The 25,068-nt window shown below is 50.1% G+C and overlaps 1 protein-coding gene across 5 annotated transcripts in view; it reads left to right on the top strand.

Moving 5' to 3' along the window:
* Window positions 1-25,068, top strand: part of LOC144817808 (uncharacterized) — a 233,998-nt gene that overhangs the window by 100,057 nt on the left and 108,873 nt on the right. For all 5 annotated transcript variants that reach the window (XR_013606982.1, XM_078674637.1, XM_078674638.1 and 2 more), the window contains one exon: window positions 4,598-6,316. Coding sequence is in view for 4 of the 5 variants with exons in the window: in XM_078674637.1 (XP_078530763.1) it covers window positions 4,598-6,316 (1,719 nt within the window). In the remaining variant the exon portion in view is untranslated. The remainder of the gene's footprint in view (window positions 1-4,597; window positions 6,317-25,068) is intronic.

A 25,068-nucleotide genomic window follows, 5' to 3' on the forward strand; every position in this document is an offset into this window, starting at 1 on the left:
CTTTACAAGGGAGATAAGATATTTTGTTGAATGTTCATGGCACGTTTTCAGTGGTTCCTATATTAGTTGTCATATCAGCACTTGTAATCCTGATAGTTATGAATGATGTCTATGTTTTTAAAAATAAAATGTGTAAGTGATTGGAGAGCAGAGAGCAATAGATAAGTAGGTCATTATGCAAAGGATAAGATTGGAGGGGACACAAGCAGAGCATGCAGTAGAGAAGAAAGTTGTGGTTGGGGAGACTGATGTACAAGTAGACCCTGATTAGGGAGTGTGGGGTCAAGGTTGGCATTCCCTTTACAGAGAACAGACATTAGCAAAGCCAGTAGGTTTGATGTTTCTATTCTTAATGCATATGAAATGGTAGACGAGAGTGCATGGATGAAAAAGTGACTGAGCGCATGAATGTATGCCGAGATTGATGGGTGAATGTGTGAATGGATCGATGTCAATGCATGAGGGAATCAAGCATGCAAGGTTAGTGAGGTGGGAGCAGTGTGGGAAAGGGGCGGTGTGCGGAGGGGGTAAGTAAAGGAGTAGGTATAGAATAGATGGATTGTTATCTACAGGAAAGTCATGCATACACATGGGCTGTTAGAGAGTATATAGTTTCTGGCGCTTGGCTCAATGCAGACACAGATCGGCACAGACCGGGCTGCCTTGGCAGACCTTCGGCACGCTGCCTGCCAGTGCTTAATTTGAACCAGTTTTTATTGGTGCTCGTCGTCGTCAATTAATTGGCAACACCTGTACTAATGATAGTCTGCCATAAGATGGCACTGATTGTTGAAATGAGCACAACAACAGTAGTTCATTAATCCAGTGTTAGACTTGGCATCATTGGCATGGGTCCCCCTTCTTCTTTTCTCTTCTTCTCTTTTATGTTAGCTGGATTTAGATGCTCTATGCGCCGTGCCACTGTTAATCAGTGCCACAGCGCGAATGCTCCCTGTGTAAAGATGACTGTATGAATTAGGATAACCATAATGCCTAGATCTGTGTAGCTGGATCTAATAATGAGTTACCCTCACTACTGTAAAACGATCCGTTCTCATAGGCCAGAATGCCGGTTGGGGATTACCTTCTATCATCCAATCTGTCCAAAGGAACCTGATAGGAACTTCGAGTTTGTTATGTTAATGCTCAGGACATTGAGAGGCACCTTTTAGTCAGGACCGTTTATATATCCCATGTTTGGAAATGCCTCTTCTGAAAAAGCGGTAGTTTTCTTGACTAAGCGTTACTGTAGGCTTTGCAAGTATGTGTATTAGCCGTCTGGTTTTGGAGCAGCAGGGCCAGCTTGGTCAGACCTGGCTGGAGAGAGAGTTCAGTATTCAGGGCATGGGGAGGGATGACTCTTTGATCCGAGCAAGGCCATGCCTGCCAAGATGAATGATGGCTCCACCTCCCACTGGGTGTCTGATAGCAGATCCCCTCATTCTGAAAGGGCAGGATATTGCCTCATAAACCAAGTGCTCCCTGACCCCACCGAACTGGCTCTGACTGGAGTCAGTGATTTGTGACCTTAGAGAACAAATACTTTTTAGGTATAAAACGCTGTGCTGGAACTTTGTCCAAATGTGTTCCTTCTGGATGTCAAGACGAAACTCTGTCCGAGTGAACGGAGGAAAGGACTTTGAAACTTTCACCAAGCTTGCCGAAGAAACTACCTGCGGGCCTGAATCGAGAGCGCCTCATGCAGAAGTCTCAGGGACATTAGACTTCACCCCGTCAGCCGTTGCAATTCCTGTGCGAGGTATTCTGCTTGCAGGTGAGGCCTCCGTTGAGTATTCCAGAGCCTCTAGTTCTACTGTGAGGACTGCGGAACCTGAACCTTTGAAACCTTTGCTTAATCTATGTGAGCCGCTGCAGCTAAGAGAGAGCTGCCGCCACTGAGAGCCTGCCTGAATTTGAACCTTTGTAACTTTCGCTGAACCTGAGTGGGCCACTGCAGCTAAGAGAGAGCTGCTGCCGCTGAGAGCCCACCTGAATTTGAACCTTTGAAACTTTCGCTGAATCTGTGTGGGCCGCTGTAGCTAATAGAGAGCTGCCGTTGCTGAGAGCCCACCTGAACTTGAATATTCTAAACTTTCGCTGAACCTGTGTGGGCCGCTGCAGCTAAGAGAGTGCTGCTGCCGCTGAGTGTCCGCACCTTTGACAACTTTGCCTCATCATGATTCGTCCTGTGGGCCGCTACAGCTAAGAGAGAGATGCCACCGCTGAGTGCCCGCACCTTGGCCAACTTTGCATTGCCCTTCGTCCTGTGGGCCACTTCAGCTAAGAGAGAGCTGCCACCGCTTAGTGCCCGCACCTTGGCCAATTTTCCATCGCCCTTTGTCCTGTGGGCTGCCGCAGCTAAGAGGGAGTTGCTGCCACTGATTGCCCGCACCTTTGCCTCATCATGATTCATCCTGTGGACCACTGCAGCTAAGAGAGAGCTGCCGCCGCTGAGTGCCTGCACCTTGGCCAACTTTGCATCACCCATCGTCCTGTGGGCCGCCGCAGCTAAAAGAGAGCTGCTGCTGCTGAGTGCCCGTACCTTTGCCAACTTTGCATCATCGTGATTTGTCCTCTGGGCCGCCGCAGCTAAGAGAAAGCTGCTGCCGCTGAGTGCCCGCATCTTTGCTAACTTTGCCTCATTGTGATTTGTCCCGTGGGCCGTCGCAGCTAAGGAGGAGCGGCTGCCGCTGAGTGCCTGCATCTTGTTCACCATTGTCGAGGATTGTCGCTATCGTCTCGTGGCCCGCTGCAGCTGAGAGAGAGCTGCTGCCATTATGAGCCCACCACAGAGCTGCAGGACGGGAATCATCGCCATCACCAGCCCGGGCTGCCGCAGCTGCGTGCTGCTGCCGCTGGGAGTCTGCCTGCCCCCGAGTTCCCAAATCATTGTGGGTGCACGCTGCGGACCTCTGCAACCAATTCTTGTGGTCGCTGGGAGTCCTCCTGTCACCATCTACGCTTCTTCGAGAAGCTGCGTGCTGTGTCCCCTTTCAACGGCAAGTACCTGGTGCGCAACGGGTTGCGTAGGCCCCAGCCTTGAACTCAGTCATTGTCATTTTTCTGGTGAATACGTTATTGCCTTTTTGAGTCCCTACTAGTTTACCTGCATTGTAGCTTGTTGAAATGCTTTGAGAGTTTTGAGTTAAACTGTTAGATAATTATATTATTTTTCTATACCTACCTGAGTTGTGTCCTTTTGTGGTGTCGTTACTGCCTTGTTTTACATCTTCATAAGTGCTTCACACACTGCCTCTGAGATATACCTAACTGCTTGTGCTACGTTACCACAGGGTTGAGCAGAGGTTTTCAAAAGGGGTAGACCACTTGCCCTGACTTAGGAAGAAGGGTCCCTACTTGGACATTGGTGCCAGCAATTGCCAACTAGAGACTCCAATTTCTTACATCCAGTACATATTAAGTATGACTAATGCCTTCTGCCCGAATCATTCTTAAAACATTGGGGCCTGGAATGGTATAAATTGTCACACTTGTATGAATGTCATGATTAGTAGTTGTGTTGACACTGTCATTGGCAGTGCTGGCAGGGGTAATGGGTGGTGCAAGCTTCAGCGGCCTGGCAATGAGCGTCCTGGCACTTATTATTTTACAAATTAAGCTCTGCTTCCAGCGTACCTGCTGCACAGACACACTGCTGCACTTCTCTTTAAGGGCGCCATCGCCTGTGGGCCTGTCCAAGGGGCAGGGCACTAGACCGCGAACCTGTGCTTGCACCGATGAACAAGGAAAAAGTTTATCCACTCTAGTGCGCCTACCTGTCTCCCCTGCTAGACCTCACTACTAGGAACTAAAAGCAAGTTGAAACAACCGTGTGGATCGAAAACAAAACGTTAATAAAAAGCAAGTGATAATCCCAAAGTGTTCCACTATTGAAGGAGCCAGGAAACTTCTTAAAGAAAAGAAAATTATAAGGTATTAGGATAGGCAGTTATAAGCAAGGATGGGGGGAACTGGTGTCAACCAGTGCGCCAGGAGAAAGACAGAGAGCGAGAGAGAGAGGGGTAGAGAGAGAGAGACAGAGAGAGATAGTTTGTTGTCTAGTAAAGGTACTGTGTTTGCTAGACAAGAGAAGGTCATTGCCTCAGTTGACCAATTGAACAAACATATCCAGTGAGTGCTTTCTTGTCACCAAATATATTATTAATTAATTTAACAATAGGGATGGGTGGTGAAATAACTGATACACTTCTTGCGCCTTCAAGAAAGAGCACATGGTTGAAGAAAAATAGAAAAGGTTAGAATGAAAAGTAGGAAGACAGAGGAGAAAGGTAAGAAACAAAGAGGTAAAGAGGGACGTATCTAAAGGGTAGAGGCGTAAACCGCAGAGAAGCAATACATTACTTTGATTTGTTACACCTCCTAGGCTTGTTCCAACAATCCAAGAAGGTTGCGATTGATAATTGAACGATGAAATCATGTCTCTTTCAAGCATTCCCAAATTATTGACTTTTTTTTTTCAATTAACCTGCAAATGTCAGACTCAATTATGAATAATATCGTACATTAGCGCAAAGTTAACACATATAAAGTTGATCATTACTCACACTGTTATTTTCTTTTATATTTTCCTTTTCAGAGACTGTAACTGTGAATCCAGATATTATATCAGAAATTGGCAAGGCAGAAACACCTCATGTGAGCAATTACCAATATTTTCAGCAGCTAGTGAATAATGAAGGATATTGTTTTTCTACCAGAAAGCAACCACAACGAAGCAAGATTCAAAAGAAGGAAGAATTACTTGACAGGAGGGAGAATATTGCACAACAACAATGGAATCTTGAAGCTAGGACTGAGGTAGCAGGGAGAAAGCAGAATTATATGCAGCTGTGGAAAACTGAAGGAGAGGCTTCACCTCCAAAAAAGCCACATTCAATACAAAGGTGGAAGATTGAAGAGGGGGTAGATATGTCGGGCAGAAAGCAGCAATCTTTACAGCGATGCGATATTGAGGAAGGAGAACGACATGTCATTCAACGGTGGAAGATTGAAGAAATAAAAGATACGTCTGGCAGAAAGCAACACTTCATACAACGATGGAAGATTAAAGATAGAAAGAGGTTATCTCCCAGATATCGAAAGCAATCTATGCAACAATTAAGGACTGAAGATGGATGGGACATATCTGAAAGAGATCATCTTCACACCACTCAGATAATGAAGGTTGGAAAAACTGAAGAAATGTCTTCTGTGGCTCCTAATCATCCAAAAGAACCATTGGAAACTCAAGAAAGGGAGGCAGTATCTGCCTGTAACACTCAATCCTTCAAGGGAGGGTCGATGAATGAAGAAAGAGAGAAAGCATCTGCCCAAGGACATCAGCAACCTTTGGCATGGGAGGAGTCTACCACAACAGGAGAGAAGACATCCTGTAGGGAGCATCATCAAGTCCTGTACCTGGGGAAGGCTGAAAAGGGGGATCACATATCTGCCGGGGACAGTCAGAACGTCTTGGACTGGGTAAAGGTTGATGAAGGAAAGCACACCTCTCGGCTTCCCATGTATATCCTGAATATTAAGGAAGTTAAGTGTGCATCGGCTATGGAACATCAGCATTTTAGAGACGTGCTGCACATTGAAGAAGAGAAGCAAACATCAGCAATGAAACATCAGCACTCAAGGGACGTGGTGCACAAGGAAGAAAGGAAAGAGAAGTCTGCCACGGAGTATAGGCACTCGATGGACTTACCAGGGGTTGTAAAAGGTGGTCAGAAACCTGCTATGGAACAACAGCATCCAGTGTATTTGGCTAAGTTTGTAGAAGGGAAGCAGACATCTTCCACAGAAAGCCTGCCCCCCATGGACTTCGACAAAGATGTAAAAGAGTTGCAAACACCTGCTGCAGAGCACCAGCATCCTATGGAATTGGTGAAGTTTGTAAGAGGGGAGGAGACACCTGCTATGGAACATCAGCACCACATGGACTTGGTGACATATGGAAAAGAGGAGGGGACACGTGCTGTGGAGCACAAATCAGCAGCTAAAATCGAGATGGCACCTGCCACAGAACGTGAGCATCCCATCGATGTGGTGAAGGATGCAGAGAGGGAAAATGCAACTGCCAGACACAACAAGCTCCCAGGAGACAAGGTTAAGGTTGCAGAACGGAAGCAGACAACTGCCACAGACCATCAGCATCATATACATTTGATAAAGGTTGAAGAAGGGGAACAACCACCTCGAACGGACGATCAGCGCTCGAAGCACCAAGTAAAGATGAAAGGGTGTGGGAAGTATTCCCCAAGGCACTGCCCTAATCCTGGGAATGTTGAAAATATGAAGGACTCCACTGCAGGTAAGCTGTGAACAGGCTAAACAGAAGAATCATCAGTAATTAGCCAATTTAGTTAATGAGGGTGTTAAATAGTCTTGCAGTCATATAAATATCCAGGCCTGCAGAGGCCAGAATTAAAAACCTTTCATAAAGCAGCCAGTTGGACACCCTATTTTAAGCATACCTGTTCTTAACATCCACAATAGATATTTTGAATGAAAAGGTTTTCTCTGTTTTTCATAAATAGCAGAACTTTCAAATGATGTGACTCCTTATTAAAATAGAAATGCTATCGATAAGTCTTTTCATTTAAATAGCATGGCATTCCCAATGATAGTAACTCCATTCACTGTATCTCAGTACTGTAAATAATAGGGAAAACATCGGAGATCAGCTTTCTTAAGAACCTGCAGTAGTAAGACAAGCTACCAGGATTTAGAGCAACTGAGAGTAAAGAAAGATAACTGCACTAGTTGCCAAACAGAATTGTCTTTCTTATGTGAACTGCCTCAAAATAGCAGTCTGTTTGGGAGCAGTGTAAAGAATTGTTTCTTCTAAATTTTAGATAACCACCTGATTAAAGTTTCTGATGGATATATCTGCCTGTGGATTCCTCACCTTTTGAATTACCCCTGCACCAGCATTCCACGGAAACATTTTCTTAGCTCTCCCATGTCGATGAGGATTTCACAATGCACGGCTCCACTCGCGACTCCGTATGACATCATCGGAGATGTAAGAAGACCTTGCCGCCATGCTGTCAGTTCCCGTTTTTCCACGCCTTTGACGCGTAAGGGTTTATTCAAGGACTCCTCATTTTTACTGAGTTTAACTCTGTTACTAGATTTCTTCGTGTTGCACTGGAAATAGGTACTTCGAAGAGATCAGGTTTCAAGCCCGCAGAGAGTGTGGGGGTCGTATTTCCACCACAGATCCCCATGAAGACTGAGTGTGGTGTCTCTCTTTGGACCAAAATGTTGAAGGGTGTTCGTGCTGTCGGAGGATGAACCCGAAGACGTTAAAGGAGGGAGAGCCGAAACTCTGTATGGCCCGTGCAAAAGAAGAGAAGAGAGGTCACAAGGGGTCGAAGTCGTCCACTTCGCATGCTTCGAAGTCGAAGAAGCACAAGAAAAAGAGAAGACGTTGGTCTTGACGCCGGTCTTCAAAAGGCAGTTCATAAATATCGACCTTGCCTGTGAATCGGGGTCATGAGAAGGATGGTGTCTCACCATCGCCTTCACCTTCTCCAGAGGTGACTCCAGCCCATACTCTGGTGTTGGGGTATTCACTGACACCTATTCTCCAGCTCCGAGAGTGTCTTCTCCGGTTCCTGTGGCTTTGCCTGTGCCGGCTCCGGTTTCTTCGGTGCTGCATCCTCAGCCCCCTGTAAGGCCTTGTTTGGAACAGGATCAAGGGGTGACAGATCTTTATCCTCCTTTTCCAGGACCTGGAGTGGATCCATTGTATTTCCTCAGTGCGATGTTTTGCATGTTTGCCAAGGCATCTTACCCAACCGGTGCACCATCTGGCCCCGTGTGTCTGCTTGATTTCAATTTGGGCATTCCCGAGCAGTATGCCTTTTATATCATTGACTCCGTCATGGCAGTTTCTGGCACCGAGGTTTTTTGACTCCAATACCTGAGTCACCGGAGTTGTCTGGAATCGGACCGATGCCATCCCGGATTCGATCAGCGCCTTTGCCTGCTTCAGAAGGGGCTTCTTCGACGCCGTAGCAGATGCCGATCATGAAGCAGCGTTGCAAGAAGGGAAATAAGAAGAGACTGCTGAAGGACTAGGAGTACCAGCAAGAGCATGAGGAAGGGGAGATACTCAACTCCTTAGAGAACTTCAAAGGTTTGCAGGACACCAGTGGCCTGGATACTTTCCCTGAATGGGAGCTTTCCTCTCCAAAGTCCTTGTCTTCTCAGGACGTTGCCCCTTATCACACAGTGGTCAGGAAGGCTGCTGCTCTGTTGGAACTTCAGTTACCCTCAGCTGAGGTGAGGTCGAATTTATTGACTGAGATTTTGTATTCCCCCTCCTCTACTGTTGAACCTCTGCTGCCTTTTAAGGAGGCGTTGACAGAGCCTATAATGGAGGTGTGGCAGAAACCCTCGCCTGCCCCTGCAGTTTCTAGGTCAGCGGCTAGGCATTACAAGCCTGCTCCTGGTGATCCAGCCTTTCTTTCTGCCCATCCTTCTCCAGAAAGCTTGGTGGTTCTGGCTTTTTTTTCCAAACAGTCTGCACGGTCTTTCCCTACTACCCCGGGGGATAGAGACTCGAAGAAACTTGAACAGTCGGCCAAAAAGGTGTTCTTATGGCTCTTAAATCTACAAACGCCACATGTTTGTTAGGAAGGTACATTCATGTACTGATTCATGCTGCTGCAATATCTTTGGGCCTGCAATCCCAGCCTAAAGGCTATGGTTACAAAAGGTATTGAGGCTTTGGGAAGGTGGCTTCCTTTCAAGGCTGTCAACAGCCACAGCAGCAACAACAGTAGAATCCTTTGTACAAGACATACAGAGGGAAGGGTAGGGGCTGTCTGCGAGGAGCTTCTCGACTTCAGTCTTCCTCCTCCTGCTCCTCTCCTGCCCCCACCACCGGTACCGTAGGAAAGCAGCTCTAGATCCCCCATCTTGGAGCATGCTGGTCCTATAGGGAGCCGGTGTCCCTTTTTCTACAAGATTGGAAAACGGTTACTTTGGACCGTTGGGTTTTGAATCTTGTGGAAAATGGGTACGCCCTACCTTTTCAAGAGTTTCTACCTCCTTACCCTCCTCGCCAGGGATGGTGTTCAGAGGACCATTTGCTGATTTTACATCAGGAGGTTCTGGCCTTGTTGCAGAAAGGTGCGATAGAGGTGTTTTGGAGCAGGAAAGGGGTTAGGGATGCTACTCCCAGTATTTCCTGATTCCCAAGAAGTACCTTAGGTTGAGACCGATCCTGGACCTCAGGTTTCGAATTTTTACCTCAAGCAGGAGAAATTCAAGATTTTGACCCGAGCTCAGGTTCTTCTAGTGTTGCAGCAGGATGACTGGATGGTGTCAAGCAACTTGCAAGATTCGTACTTCCACATCCCTATTCTCAAGTCGCATTGGAAGTATCTCCGGTTTATGGTAGAATCACAACACTACCAGTTTGCGGTCCTTCTGTTCATTCTCACTTCAGCACCTTGGATCATTACAAAGGTGATGGCGGTGGTGGCAGCACATCTCAGATGGTCAGGGATTCTGGTTTTCCCTTATTTGTACGACTGCCTGCTCAAAGCAAGATCGCCAGAAATGGTGCTGTGTCACTTGCAGGTAACAACGCATCTGTTGTTCAACTTGGGCTTCTCGATAATTTATTTATTATTTATTTAAACTTGTAACGCGCAACAGCTACCCGCAGTGGGTTTTCCCGGCGCTAGGGATAGACTCAAGAAGAAAGAAGGCCTTCCTCCGGATTACTAGGGACAAGGTACTCTGGGACCCCTCTCGGCCTAGCAGGTCCTCTGCCGGCAGCTGGACGGGCCAGGATGCCGCACCAGCCCCGGGTCAGTCCCTAGGCCTGCCGCGGGCCCCGGGTCGGGTGCTGCGGCCCTGTGCCCCGTCCCCTGGCCTGCCGCACTGCCAAAAGACAGGGGCGGGGTTCCGTTGTGCCCGGATAGCCTCCCCATTGCTTGGCTGGGTTCGGGAGCTCCGTCCAGGGCCCCTGAGGGCCCCGGGGAGGGTGGCCTCCCCTCCCGGGGCTCCGTCCTGGGTCCTGCCGCATGGCAGGGTGACTGGGACGGGCTCCGGAGGACCCGGGGTAGGCTCCCCCTGCGCCTCCGGGCCTGGGAGCCCCGGCTGGGTCCTGGGGCCCTGTCGGGCCCCGGGTCGGGCGCTCGGGCCCAGGGCCCTGTCCGCCGGCCTGCTGCACTGCCAAGGGCCCGGGTCGGGGTTCCGTTGTGCCCGGGCAGCCCTCCCCTGCATGTCAAGGTGTCCGGGGGGCCCGGGTCGGAGGGCCTGCCGGGGCCCCCGGGGAGCCTCCATGGCTGGGGCCCAGCTGGGGCTCTGGGCCTCCGGTCAGCCATGCCCCGGCGCCCGCTCACGCCTTCGTTGGGGCACAGGGTGTCCAGACGGCTTCCCTTTCGTGCCCGGCCATCTGGTCGCCCGGGTCCCCTCGGCCATCTGGTCGCCCTGATCGCCTTGGCCATCTGGTCGACCGCAATGCTTTCCAATGGGGCGACCAGATGGCCGAATTTCCCTGGAAGTCCCGATGAGGTGCCATTTGCCTCCCGGATCCCAGCGAGGGCTCCAGGAGGTCGGGTACATTCGCCCCTTGGGTCCCCTCTGTCACCTCGTGTGCACGGATTACAAGAAAGGGGGGTAATTTTCCTCCGGATTACTAGGGAGAGGGTCAGTCAGACCTCCGTGAGCTCTGGCGATTCTGAATCAGGGTTAATGCAGGACCCGGGCCTGCCCGCCGGGGCCCCCAGGGGCCCGGGTACGCACCTGCCGCTCAGCCCCTTGCCGATGGTCCTTTTCCTCAGAGTTTGCTCAGGCAGAGCTCCGTGAGGCCTGGCGATGCCGAGACGGGGGAAGGGAGCACCCGGGGCCCACCCGCCGCGGCCCCCAGGGGCCCGGGAGCGCACCTGCCTCTCAGCCCCTGCCCGATGGTCCTTTTTCTCCGAGTTTTTTCCCTCAGGCAGAGCTCCGTGAGGTCCGGCGATTCTGAATCAGGGGAAGGCAGGACCCGAGCCCGCCCGCCGTGGCCCCCAGGGGCCCGGGTACGCACCTGCCACTCAGCCCTTTGCCGATGGTCCTTTTTCTCCCGAGTTTGCTCAGGCAGAGCCTCGTGAGGCCCGGCCATGCCGAGACGGCAAAGGCAGCACCCGGGGCCCGCCCACCGGGGCCCCCCAGGGGCCTGGGAATGCACCTGCCTCTCAGGCCCCTACCCGATGGGCCTTTTTCTCTGAGCCTGCTTGCCCCCGGGTGAGCGGGCAGGCGGCGGACGCCTAGCCAGCACCCCCCATCCCCATGCGCAGGGCGGCCTGCCAGGGGATGCCCCGGCCGTACTCTCCGATCGATTGGGCCACTGTCCTTATTAAATACGGATTACAAAATCCTCAGTAAACTGTTAGCGTCCAGACTGTCTCAATATATTGCAGAGATAATACACCCGGACCAGTGTGGATTCGTGCCAGGGAGGAGTACTGCACTGAACTTACGTAGACTGAGTCAGCTAATGATGTCAGTTGGTAATACTGGGGGAAAGGAGGGGTGTATCTCCCTGGACCTTAGACAGGCCTTTGATTCGCTGAGGTGGGACTATATGTTCTCAGTGCTGGATAAGTTTGGCATCCCACCTGCATACGTAGCATGGATTAAGTTACTTTATTTTGGCCCCACGGCGCGCGTCAGAACTAATGCGTGTATATCGGAGCAGTTTGACATTAAGAAAGGTACTAGGCAGGGCTGTCCCCTGTCGCCCCTACTCTTCATCATAGCGTTAGAAGCCCTATTAGTAAAGATACGAACTGTAGCAGCTCACTGTCCTGTCTGCACACCCAGCATGTCATCTCTGCCTATGCGAATGACATATTGTTATTCCTCAATGACGTAACAAACCCACTGACCCCACTCCCAGAAATATTTCAGGATTTCAGGGACTTATCAGGCGTCACGATCATCGAAAATAAATACTATGGGTACTGTTTCCAAGAGTCTCATGGGGACTCACACTTGCAGTTTCCGCCACATAGTTTCAAGGTTGAGCCTGTGACATTCAAATATCTAGGTCTGCAGATCTACAGACGGCCACAGGACATGATAGAGGGTAACCTGGGCAAGGCCCTTACCGCCTTGAGGACACAAATCCGCTTCTGGACCACATTACCACTTTCTGTAGCAGGCAGAATCACGATTTCGAAAATGGTGGTTCTGCCCAGATTGTTATATTATTTCATCAACATACCATTGCTGATACCCACCCCCTTCTTTAAGGCCCTAAACTCGGCACTGACGGAGTTGGTATGGGGCACGGGCAGGCGACGCATCAGCCTAGCCAAACTGCAATTGCCGACGGACAGGGGCGGAATGGGAGTTCCAGACTTGATCGCATATGCGTATGCGTGCCAACTCCAATGGCTGGCCTACTGGCTGGCGGGACGTAACCTTCATGAACTTAATATGTCGGACACTGATAGAGCAAGAGGAGCTATACACAGCTTGCTGCTCCCGCGGGCTAGGATTCCAGACACTGCCCCACCCCTGCTCCGATTAGTGCTTAAACTATGGAAGGTGGCGGTGAAGTATACTAACAGAAATTCTGCTTACGCGCCCACGATACCGTTACTGGGAATTCCACTGGGGTCAGGCATGCTCACGGAGCCCAAACTGAAGCAGTGGCATGATGCCTCGGTGGTACAAGTTGGGGATTTTTTCTCGGAGGGAAGCCTACTGACACATGCAGACTTCACCAGATTGCATCACACCCCGAGAGAGCTATTCCTCACGGACGCACAGTTAACTCATTACATCTCCACACACTGGGCGAGAGACGGAACGGAACCAGTCACAAATGCGCTGCTCACAATGCAATACCTAATGGGGTCGGGCAGTCACCTGACAAAATGGCTGACAAGCGGGATACGGGTGGACAGAGCGGTAACAATACAGCCCCTCCGGACACGCTGGGAAACTGATGTGGGCAGAGCACTCAGGGACACTGAATGGAAAAAGGTACTACAGTACCCCAAAAAAGTGGCGCGGAACCCGAAGTTTAAGTACATCCAATTAATGATAGTCCACAGAGCATACCTAACGCCGCACAGACTGCATGCACTGTTCCCGGAACTAGCGAATAACTGCCCCAGGTGCAACGCAGATGACGCAGGTCTCTTGCATATGTTCTGGGAAGGTCCTAAACTTGGATATTACTGGACGACGATACAGGAGGCCCTGGCAGCAGTGGCCCCGGGCAGACCGTACGAGACCATGTTATATGGAATTTTAGGGTAGGACACACAGAAAAAAAGAGGAGCGTTGCCACTAGATTCGTAGATATGGCTTTGCTGCTGGCGAGAAGAGCGTTAGCATTGAAATGGAAGTCAGCTAGACCGCCAGACATCGCCACCTGGCATGGGGAGGTGCTGTGATGGGGAAAGGCAGAAGGATTAGAACTACAAAGAGGAGCGCAGGGGACTCAGGAAAACGCATATCTCATTAGACTGGAACTCGATATTGCTGGAATTCGAAATTAACGCCCCGACATACATTGAGTGATCACACACGGTAGTGTCTGTTTTATGTCTCTGCACTTCAGCATTGTCACCGTGTGATGTTAGGATGTTGGTAATGGGAAGAGCACTCGTAGATCACTTGCAGGAAAGGATGCAGCAGAAACCAATAGGTTAAGCATCGAACGCACTGTTACAGTAGGAAAGTTGACAAATGTACCAATAATGTTGTTCTAATTTGAAGGTCGTTACCTGCGAGAATGAGAATTGTTTGATCTGTAAGTGCTGGGGAGGGAGGGGGGTTGGGAGTTCTCGTAAGGTTTAGTGTTAAGTAGCTACGAAGAAAAAACTTAAAACTGCGTTGTCTTCTCCATTCTGTCTCTGAAGCACTGTTGTAATGCTGAATATTGTAGTAATGATGCAGTGTATGTAACTGAAGTATTAATGCAACAATAAAAACAATTGGGAAAAAAAAACTTCAGCCCAGTTACAGAGCGGGAAGTCCTCAACATCTTCACTAAGCTTAAACCCTCCTCTCATACCTTGGACCCTCTCCCCGCTAACCTTGTTCAAGATTTAAAGCATATAATCGCACCTTATTGGACTACCATCATCAACTCCTCCTTGGCCACAGGGTGTGTCCCTGTTTCCCTCCAGCTTGACCAAATCACTACCACCCTCAAAAATGCTACTGTTGACCCCACCGACATTAACAATCTGCGTCCTATCTCTAATCTTCCTCTTCTATCCAAGGCCCTCGAAAAATGCGCCTTGCTCCAACTGGACAAGTACGTTCACTCTTTCAGCCTTTGGACACATTACAGTCAGGCTTTAAAAAGGGCTGTAGTACTGAAACTGCTATGCTCAACATTGTTGATGACATCCATCACTCCCTCGACAAGGTGGAGGCCTCCCTTCTAATTCTTCTTGACCTCTCTGCTGCTTTCGATACTGTTAACCACTCCGCCTTACTCAACACCCTAAGAGATCGGTTCGGCTTCAATGGTCCTGTCCTTGATTGGTTCACCTCCTTCTTTCAGCACAAAAACCAACAAATTAAAATCAGCAATTCCCTCTCTAAACCTATTCCTGTCTCCCTGGGTGTTCCCCAGGGTTCTACTCTCACTCCCTCTCTATTTAACCTCTTCAGGAACCACTCACCCTCATTCTTAAGCAAGCAGTAATCAACTACCCCCTCTATCCTGACGATACCAAGCTTTACTATAAAATCAAATCCCAAGCTAACATTCTTTACCTCAATGATGCCCTGACTAAAATTCAACAATGGTTCCATCACAATCATCTTAAAATCAACCCTATAAAAACGGAAAGCATTTTCTCCCCCCCTAAAAATAACCGGCCCCCATCCAACACTGGATCTCTGACCTTAAAGATCTCAACTGCTCTTTGTCTACTTCTAACTAAGTGAAATCCCTCGGAAGAAGCATTGACCAGAACCTCAGCCTTTCTCTACACATAAAAAAATGCAGCCAAAGGCGCTCTCTTTTCTCTACATCACCTCAATAAAATTAAACCCTTCATTCCTGCTGATGACTTTAAATTACGTTTTCAATCACTAGTACTTTCTAGATTGTACTATAGTAATGCCATTCTCTCTGGAACACCGAAAGTCCACCTAGCCCCAACCAAATCAGTCCTTGACCTCGCGGCCAGGCTTATTTCGGATTGTAAGCAGTTTGATCACATCTCGCCTATCCTCAAAGATCTCAAATGGCTTTCCATCGAAGGCAGATCCACTTTTAAGAATGCTTGCATTATGCATAAAGCCTTGCATCTTCATACCCCATTGTATCTCTTGGACAAACTCCACCAAGCGGGCTGCTCTAGAGAAATGAGGAGCACAAATACTCTCATGCTATTACCTCCCTTTGTTAACAAGAAATCTACCCAGTTACGCTCTTTCTCCAGAAATTCGCCTACTATATGGAACTCACTCCCCAAATATCTACGCTGCAACCCCTCCTATCTCAGCTTCAAAAAAGATCTCAAGCGGCCCCTTCTCAACAAATACTGGGGACCTTAATCCTGCTACCTAACAGGGTTTCACAACCTGCCCATGACAGTGCTATGTTCTCACCACATTATACCTGACCTACTACCCCCCTCCTCTCATTCTCACATATACTTCCACCCGCCCCCTACTTGTTCCCTTAAAATCTCTGCCTACTCCTACATGTTATGCCCTCTCCCATCACCCTCCTCAGTTTCTCCCCACCTCCTTGCTTGGAAATCAATCCTAACTATAACTACCTACTGGCGACTGCCAGTAGGTAATATATATATATATATATATATATATATATATATATATATATATATTGAATGCAAATTGTCCTGTAGCAGCAGGAGCACTTATCAGTAGGTGCCCACGTCGAGACCAGGGCAGTGTCTCGTCAATATTCCACACCCAAATATTGTTGTGGCACACTTCTTGGTAGTTTCAAGATTGATTTATTAACAGATCGTGAAAAAACTCCTACGCATTTCGAACCGTAGTTCCTGTTCACGGCAGAGTTTTAGCCTAAAACACTTTCCAGCCGTGATCAAGATGTGGAGTAACACCGGAACGCGTGGGCTGGAAACTCTGTTTTGAGGCTGGATGTAAAGCCAAAAAGAATAAATCAACATCGTGATTTAATACTGCTGGTTTGCGGCCCTTACTTCCAGTTTGGAGGTGTGGTGGAGATTGATGGCGGTTTGGTTCAACCGCGAGGGCAACGCACGTTTCGAGCAGAGCCAGAAGCTGGGGCCAAGTGTCAGAAGGCTTCCAGAATCTTCGCAGGAGCAGTCCAGATGCTTATCCCAAATGCCCCGTCCCCCAGTACCACCGCTGCAAGAGCAATGTCACTAGAAGGCGGGGAAAGTGGAGTTGGACAGAGAAGAGACACCTTGTAATTAGCGACACCTGGTACCCTCTTGGTTGGCGGGAGAAGTGATACTCCTAAACCTCTGCACCTCGTGGATACCTAATGCACAGAACAGGGATACATAAGACCTCACCTCTACTGTGTATCAGCTCTAATACATATAGAATCAAAATTGGTCCTACCAGGTATTTTCAAGGCAATGCGTCTCTTCTATGAAATCTTTTTCTCTGCAGGAAGAGTTCTTTCTAGGTGGGAAGATTAGAAAGTAGTTAATACTGAAACTCTTCTTCACTACTCAGTTCTTCTATAAGGATTCTTAAGTAATCTCCTATACCTTGTAACTCTCTTGCAGAGGTAATAAGGGGGGGTCTGATGTAGAAAGTCAATCCAGCACTGCGCAGGTTCAGTCTCCAAACTCCTCAAGCGCGCAAAAAGGAAAAAGGAAGGCAAAGGGGGAAGGGAAGTCTAGGGCAAGCGCAATGAAGAGGGGAGCGAGTGGGGGAAACGCAGCTGGATATTGCTTGACCTTCTTACTGTCCTCGTTATGACAAAGGTTCTTTTGTCCTACTCAGAAAGGCAGACTGGACAAAGTCTCTCTCTCACTATATTCAACTGCTTTTTCTTCTTAAGCCAAAGTCGTTTTAATTTCTGAATTCTTGTGCTGCTTCAACTCGTTACTTCACTAGCTAAGTCTTGGCATCAGTGTCTATTCACCTCGCACTCCAGGCTGAGCAACCGCCAGAACTCTCACCTGTAAATGCAGAGTCTCTTCAGAAACAGGAGAGTTGCGGTCAAGGAATTCGGAATCCTCGAACTTCACAGGAAATATACCTCGGGGACTCTGACTAAAGCTGAACGAGTCAGACGCAGGAAACTCTGCACCCGACTCGCTCCTCTGAAAATTCACACTCTCCCGTCACGACTATTGACGCGGAGATGCGGGGAACACTTCTACTCAGCTCAGGGTCGAGATTGAAGTGCGCAGTTACAAACGTGCACCAGACCCAGATACACTAAACTGCAACCTCACTGGGGGAAAAGACGGCCACGGCGGCGGCCATCTTGGGGGAGGTTTTTCTTACTGCTACATGGGAACCAAATGCCAACATAACTAGACTTGCCCACAGAACGTCTTTTAGCTGATCCTACAGTACTACACACTGTGGCAATCCTGAGGTTCCTGACAGTACCCCCTCTCAAAGACCGATTTATCGGTCCTGGCTTGAGGGGTTTCCTAGCATGAAATCTCTTAATCAACTGTGGGGCATGAATATTAGTGACTGGCTCCCATGATCTCTCCTCTGGGCCATATCCCTTCCAATCTATCAAATAAAAGAGTTTTCCTCTCTTATACTTGGAATCAAGGATGTCCTTTACTTCATATTCAAGGTGTCCCGGGAGAGTTAATGGGTCTGGAGGTTTAGTCAATCTCATTGGTGTTTTAATCTTTTTAAGTAAGGACACATGAAAGGTTGGATGGTGCAGGGGGTTGGTCTTGGACCTCACACTTTTGGACCTGGATGAGGAGGACACCCCGGCGCATAGCCCTGCTCCGGCAGAACAACCGCCTGGAGAGATGGTGACCTAGGCGCCCTCCCTTGTTCCCCTACTTCCTATGTGATGACTGCAAGTTGTTTGTTGATTGTTCCTGATGGTCTACTTTTGGTCTGGATTGGTCGGGATGGATGTGTACTCGCACTGGTGGTACGCTGGCACGTCTGGGGGCGTGGGGGGCAGGGTTAGGGGCGGGGGTAGATCTAGAGGAGGGGAGGGGGTTGGGAGGGGTTGGGAGGGATGAGCGGGAAGGGAGGTTGTTGATCAGAAATGAAGAAGAGGAACTACTGATCCTACTGGACATTGCGCATGGGGGGGGAATGAGAGGACCGAAAAGCAGCACTGCCATTTCCCGAATGACTGGCTGTCGCTGAGCCATGCTGTACTTCCCAGCACAAAACTTTATCTGCTTTTGCGCCGCTCGACCTCCGGGGTGTGAGCTAAATGGCTGTGTGGCGCATATAATGGAGATTCATAGATATAATGGTCAACAGAGGGAATGACACAAATGCTTTGATTGTACCACCTACTTTGCTGCAATAAAAAGATACTTAAAAAAAAAAAATGAAAGGTTGGATGAATTCCTAACTTAGCTGGTAACTTTAATTTAACTGTGACTGGCCCCAACACCTCCTCCACTGAATATGGACCCACAAACCTTGGTTGAAACTTCCTGTTCCCTTTCAGGTGTAAATTCTTAGTGGACAGCCACACTTGATCGCCCACCTGATAAGATGGGGCAGAACGTCGGTGTTTGTCAGCACATGTCTTATAGGAAGCTTTAGCTTTTAGTAAATTGTGCTAAGCAGATTTTCGTAAAGATACTAAATCCCCCATTAAATCTTGTACTGCCTGTACCTTCAACTCCTCTGGAGAAACAAAAAGACTTGGATGGCGACCGTAATTCAAGTAAAACGGAGAGTAGCCGGTAGAGACACTCTTTGCGTTATTACAAGCAAATTCAGCCATCCACAATCTATCTAACCATTCTCCCCCTTGGTCAAAAAGGAACAATCGAAGGTACTGTTCGAGTTCCTGATTAACTCGTTCCGTTTGATCATCAGATTCTGGGTGATAACTAGTAGACAACCTTCTCTCAATGCCCAACCCCTGAAGATAAGCCTGCCAAAAATGGGAAACAAACTGGGGACCTCGATCTGAAACCACTACCTTAGGCACCCCATGGATCCTCACAATGTTTTCCCCAAACACCCGTGCCAACTCCGGGGCCGTTGGTGTGCCTGTCAACGGAATGAAGTGACTCATCTTAGTAAAGATGTCCACAATTACCAGAATGGTGTCAAAACCTTTGCTAAGGGGCAGATCTACAATTAAATCCATAGAGATGGTATGCCAAGGATGGGTGGGAGTTGGGAGCGGTTGTAACAACCCCTGAGGGGCCTGTCGCACCGGTTTGCTTCGAGCACACAACTCACAGGACTGTACATATTCTTTCACATGAGAGGATAACCCAGGCCACCAGAAATAACGTTGCACCAAATCCAAGGTCTTAGAAATACCCTTATGTCCAGCCAAAGGGTGATCATGGCAACTTTGTAAAGCCTTCTGTTGAAGAGTCAGAGTAGGGAGATACAACGCTTCCTTATAATAGGGCAATTGTTGATGACAACTCCTTTCTTCTCCTAGTATGACCCATTTCTGCACTTCCTCCATAGGGAAACTCTTACGGACTTCCTCCTGAAAGTTATCCAAAGAGATTGTACACACAATCTTTTCTTCAGGGATAATTGGTTGAGGGTCCACTGGGTGTTCCGTTTCCTCAGTATTCAAACGGGATAAAGCATCCCCCTTTCCATTCTTGGCGCCTGGTCTATATGTGATCACAAAATTGAAATCGGCGAAATACAGTGACCATCGCAACTGGCGAGGGGTGAGTGTCTTGGCAGACTTGAGATAGTCACCCAGTTCCATGGCCTTAACTACATTGGCGCCATTATCCGTGGAAACATATCCCGTGTTTTTTTGGAGACAGCCAGTGAAAGACCTTTGTGTTGAACTCATTCAAAATGTTTTCTGCTGTATGACGTAGCTCCAAGCCAAACATGGCTAGTGTTGCATGTTTCCGAGCAGCTTTAAAAACTTGGTCCAGGTCAGCACCTGCGTTTAGCTTTGCTTTAACCCCTGAAAAAGAGACCCAGTGTGCAGTGATGCACATGTAATCAGTGCCTGCGCCACTGGTCCACATGTCTGTTGTCAGATGTATAGTGTGAACAGCACTCTTTTGCAAAGCTGCCCCAATCACCTCCAGCACATCTTCATGTAGTGGTGGAACCGCAACTCGGGCAAAATAGTACCGGCTAGGAACCTTCCATTTAGGGCAGAGCGCTGCCACTAATTCGAGAAAACCAACCCCTTCTACAAAATAAAAAGGGAGAAGATCCAGCGCTAGCATTTTAGCCAGCTTAGTGTTATACAGACGCACCATTGGGTGGTTGCGGTCATATAGCGCGTCTGAAAATAACATTGTTGTAATGTTGCCCTGGACCATTTTACGGGATGATGATGAGGACTTCTTCGACCCAGTTACGCTCGCTGATGAACTTTTTCGCATTGGTGTGTCACTCTGTCCCACACTCTTAGTGTAGCTCCCAGGGGTACTGGGTGTAAGTGAAGTGTGTGACACTTCTTCCTCCTCGTCATCATCAAATGGAACATCAACGTTTTCTCGACTTGCAATTCGGGCTTTCTTGATCTCCTCTAGGTGTGCAAACCATTGGACAGTGTGCTTTCTGTCAAGATGACCTCTCTGGCCTCCAGTCCCATAGTTGCTACCAAGCTTACCACGACTAACTGCAAGCTTACAAATGCTACAAATGGCTATGTTTTCCCTTCTTGATGAAACAGTAAAGAAGTCCCAAACTGCGGACTTGTAATGTCTGTGGGGCCCGGAGGAGGCAATACTGGTGGTGGTCGTGCTGCTAATGCCAGATGAAGTGGAGGATGTGTATTGCTGAACTTTACTACGTTGTGCACTTTCACCACCACTAATTGAGGTCGAGGTGGATGGAGGTCCCTTCTGGCGAGTAAGAAATATGGAAGCGGTAGGTTGTGGTGTACTAGTTAACATCAATGATTGTGATGTTCCCATTGCCTCATCGTCGACTTCATCATCACGCTCAGCAGCTTGTCGGGCTAGGGTCAAAATGTCTGTTTGCTGCATGCCCGCTGGGGCTTCAGTGACGTTAGTGATGATGACTGCGTCGTCGTCGTGAGAGTCTTCAGCAGCAGGAGTATACGCCACTTCTTCTTGAGCGTCATCACACTCCATTACTTTGAGAGTTTCGACGACCTTCCTTTTACGCTTAGCTACCTTTGTCAGATCATGGTGTGCCTCCTCAACCTCACTCTCAGACGGCAGTGGTGCTGGTTCCCAAGTAAGATCCAGATTATCAGAAGGAGGTGGGCTTGAAGAAGATGTAGACACCAACACCCTTGATCTTTTCCTTGCTCGGGATGTCGAAGACAATGAATGATCATCAGGAGGAGTGGCTTCCTCGAATGATACCTCGGCTTGATTGTCGATTTCCAGATGTGCCCCTACTTCTGGAGGAACAACTATTGTGGCCACTTGTTGTGCCCCTCCATGCACCTCTGCTTGCTCCTCTCCTTGCGCCGCCTCTCCTTCCACATGTACTTGGGCTTGTACTTGCACATGTGATTGTTGTTGCGGCTGTGGTTGTTCAACACTCGTCAGATGAGTTACAACAACCTGTGTTGATTGAGGGACATTGCTGCTACTTTCTTGCGATGAGCCAACATCACTGGTCGATGGTGATTGAACAACTATACTGGCTACCTCTGCAGCACTCAAGTACTTGGACCTAAGTTGGCGTGGTGGTGGTGGCACTGAGCCCAATGGAGCGGAGGTGCTGCTCCCAGCTTGGTCCCCAGCAGACCCCGCTGCTGCTGCAGGCGTACTTTTTTTTATCCCAAAAAATTTGGCGGTCGTCATCACACCAGTCTCCTTGGTAAGTGGCGCCACTTGCTTCTTCTGCTCCTTACTGGCAACTCTCTTGCTAGAGGAGCTACGGGCAACTTTTTTTGGGGCCATCTTCTTCAGATGTCACTCTCAACAGCAGGCCGCAGTTGCACAAGTTGCAGAGTTGTCTGTGGCCACACGCACACGTGACGTTGTGCTGCACACACCGCAGTAGGACTTCTTCCTGGCACTGGTGGTTCTCTTGTGCACCTACAAGCAATGGAAGACAGAGTAACATCAGTTATACACCCCAAAAAGTCGAAAAAACACACAAAAATCAGCACAATCCCATTCCCAGCCCATCTATTGTCTCAATGGTGTTTAAATTCAAGAAGACACCCCACAGAAAGACTAGGCCCATGCACCACTCACACTACCCCTGGGCAAAAGGCCCCACCAGCAGCCCCAAAAAAACGACAAAAAATACAAAATTCTGCACAATCCCAGCCCATCCATGGCCTCAATGGTGTTTAAATTCAATAAGACACCCCACAGACAGACTAGGCCCATGCACCACTCACTACCCCTGGGCATAATGGATGAAAAGTAGGCAAAATAAGTGCAGGCCTCATACACTGCCTCTCTTCAAAATGGCCCCTTGCACCCCAAGCACATGTTGCCTGTACCAGCACTCAAGATGGCCACCACCACCAACCACATGGCCAGTCCACATCAACAGTACACCCCCAAAAAAAACTAAAAACACACAAAAATCACCACAATCCAATGCCATCCAGGATGTTTACATTAAAGAGAGTGAGACCTCACAGGCAGACTCAGTCCATGCACCACCACCCCTGGGCAAAGGGCCCCACCAGCAGACCCAAAAAAACGACAAAAAACACAAAATTCAGCACAATCCCAGCCCATCCATGGCCTCAATGGTGTTTAAATTCAAGAAGACACCCCACAGAAAGACTAGGCCCATGCACCACTCACTACCCCTGGGCATAATGGATGAAAAGTAGGCAAAATAAGTGCAGGCCTCAGACACTGCCTCTCTTCAAAATGGCCCCTTGCACCCCAAGCACATGTTGCCTGTACCAGCACTCAAGATGGCCACCACCGCCAACCACATGTGGAGTAGTGTGGCTCACTGGTTAGAGGCGGCAGGCCTGAGAGCAGAAGTCAGCCTGGGACCAGGGTTCAATTCCCGACGCGGCAGGGTTGTGGACCTTGGTCAGCAGACTTGATAATTCTCGCTTCGGTGCTTACTCTAATCAGGGGTTCCACTCGGCAACTCTGGGCATTAGCTTGCCTCATCTCCACAACGGCCCCATCAATTCCGGGGATGCCTGGCTCCACCTTGGGGACTCCCAGCAAGGGACCATCCCACAGGGAAAGCCAGGACGGGTTCCCCAGAGTTATACAGCGCCGGGACGCCCCGTTGCTGGGGCAGCTGTGCGCTTTACAAGTATACTACATTTACATTTACATGGCCAGTTCACATCAACAGTACACCCCAAAAAAAAGAAAAACACACAAAAATCACCACAATCCAATGCCATCCAGGATGTTTACATCAAAAAGACCCCACAGGCAGACTCAGTCCATGCACCACTCACTACCCCTGGGCAAAAGGCCCCAACAGCAGCCCCAAAAAATCGTCAAAAAACACAAAATTAAGCACAATCCCCGCCCATCCATGGCCTCAATGATGTTTAAATTCAACAAAACAGTTGTATCATGCACCCATAACCGGGGGGCGTTGCTAGCAGCCGATGAGGACGGTCGCAGCCTAACGAGGCTCCCGACCCTCTGCCCGTAAATCCGCCTAATATCCTGCTTGTGCCCCGGGATCCCCGCGCACTTCGGGTAGATCCCGGGTACTGCCGCTGAAGCCTGCTCCGGTGCGAGCTACACGCCTAGAAATTGTTCGCAAGGGCGGCAGAACACTGCGAGGGACGGGGCCACTGGCTCCCAAGATGGCGGCACCCAGTCTCCCTAGCTAAGGAAAGCTGCGACTCCCTACGGGCTTCCCAACAGCGCCCGCCCGTGCAGCGGGGACTACCGACCCGGAGCGCCGTGCCCTGGAACGCCGGGCGACCGTCCCCAGCCGACACCACATCCTGACCGGAGCTTCGTTGCCGGGAATCCGGCGGGGCCTGCCCCCTCCGGGACGGTCCTGAACTTTCTCCCCGGCTTTGAGGCCTGCGCCCTGGACGGAGGCCTGCCCCCTACCCTGAGCTACTGGAGTCGGCGCTGCTGCCCGTGGTTCCCCAGTCGGGCTCAGGGCGGCGGGCGCTGGCTGACCCCCTGGACCCTGACCGACTGATTGGCGGCAACCGGCCACTGAGGAGAACGGGGCCTGCTGACCGCACGACGGGGTCTCCCAGACGGAGGTGAGCCACAAGACCCCGGGGGCCCCTCCCCGGCACTGCGGGCACCGGCGCTGCGACCTGTGCCCTGGGACAACTTGGGGGGTGCCCACCTCGACCTCCGGAGAGCCCCGAGCGGCACCCCGCCACTTGAGCATCGGCGGGGCCCCGCCTCGCAGGGGCAGACTCCGACTTCACTCCCCGGCGCTGAGGCCTGCACCCGTGGCGGGGACCCTCCCCCTCCTCCGGACTCCCGGAGCCTGTCTTGTCGTGTGGGCCCCCCCCCTTGGAGTTTCTGGTGATGCGAGCTGGCCGCCCCTGGTGCCCGGCTGGCAGCTTAGCAGTGTGAGAACAGGGGTGTGGGGCGCTCCGTCGCTGCGGAGCTGGCCCGGACTTGCTTACGACCCCGCTCCGGGGCGCTTCGGTCCACGACTTGCGTGGGGCCGCTGGCCCCTGCCTTACGGGTGGCTTGGAGTTGGGAGCCTTCTCCCAGGGCGCTGAACGTCGCCTGGCACCGCGACCCGTCCCGGGGCTGAGCCCCGCCGCCCGCAGGTAACCCCTCCCGCCGAGGCCACTGGCGCAACGACCATCAGCGGAGCCCCCTGAAGGAACGGCTGGATGGCCTTATCCCTCCTGACGGCTCACAGCGGTGCTCTCACCTGGCCCACCACCTTCCTGCCTGAGGACGCCCGCAGAGGGGACTGACCGAGGGGGCGCCTAGGGTACACGCCACCACCGAGGTTTGCGAGAGGGGATTCTGCTGATCCCATCGCGGAGATCGCGGACCACGGGAGGTGTGGACGGCGAAC

The sequence above is a fragment of the Lissotriton helveticus genome, chromosome 2_1 (genome assembly GCF_964261635.1).
Source record: "Lissotriton helveticus chromosome 2_1, aLisHel1.1, whole genome shotgun sequence".
In the NCBI taxonomy this organism is placed as follows: domain Eukaryota; kingdom Metazoa; phylum Chordata; class Amphibia; order Caudata; family Salamandridae; genus Lissotriton; species Lissotriton helveticus.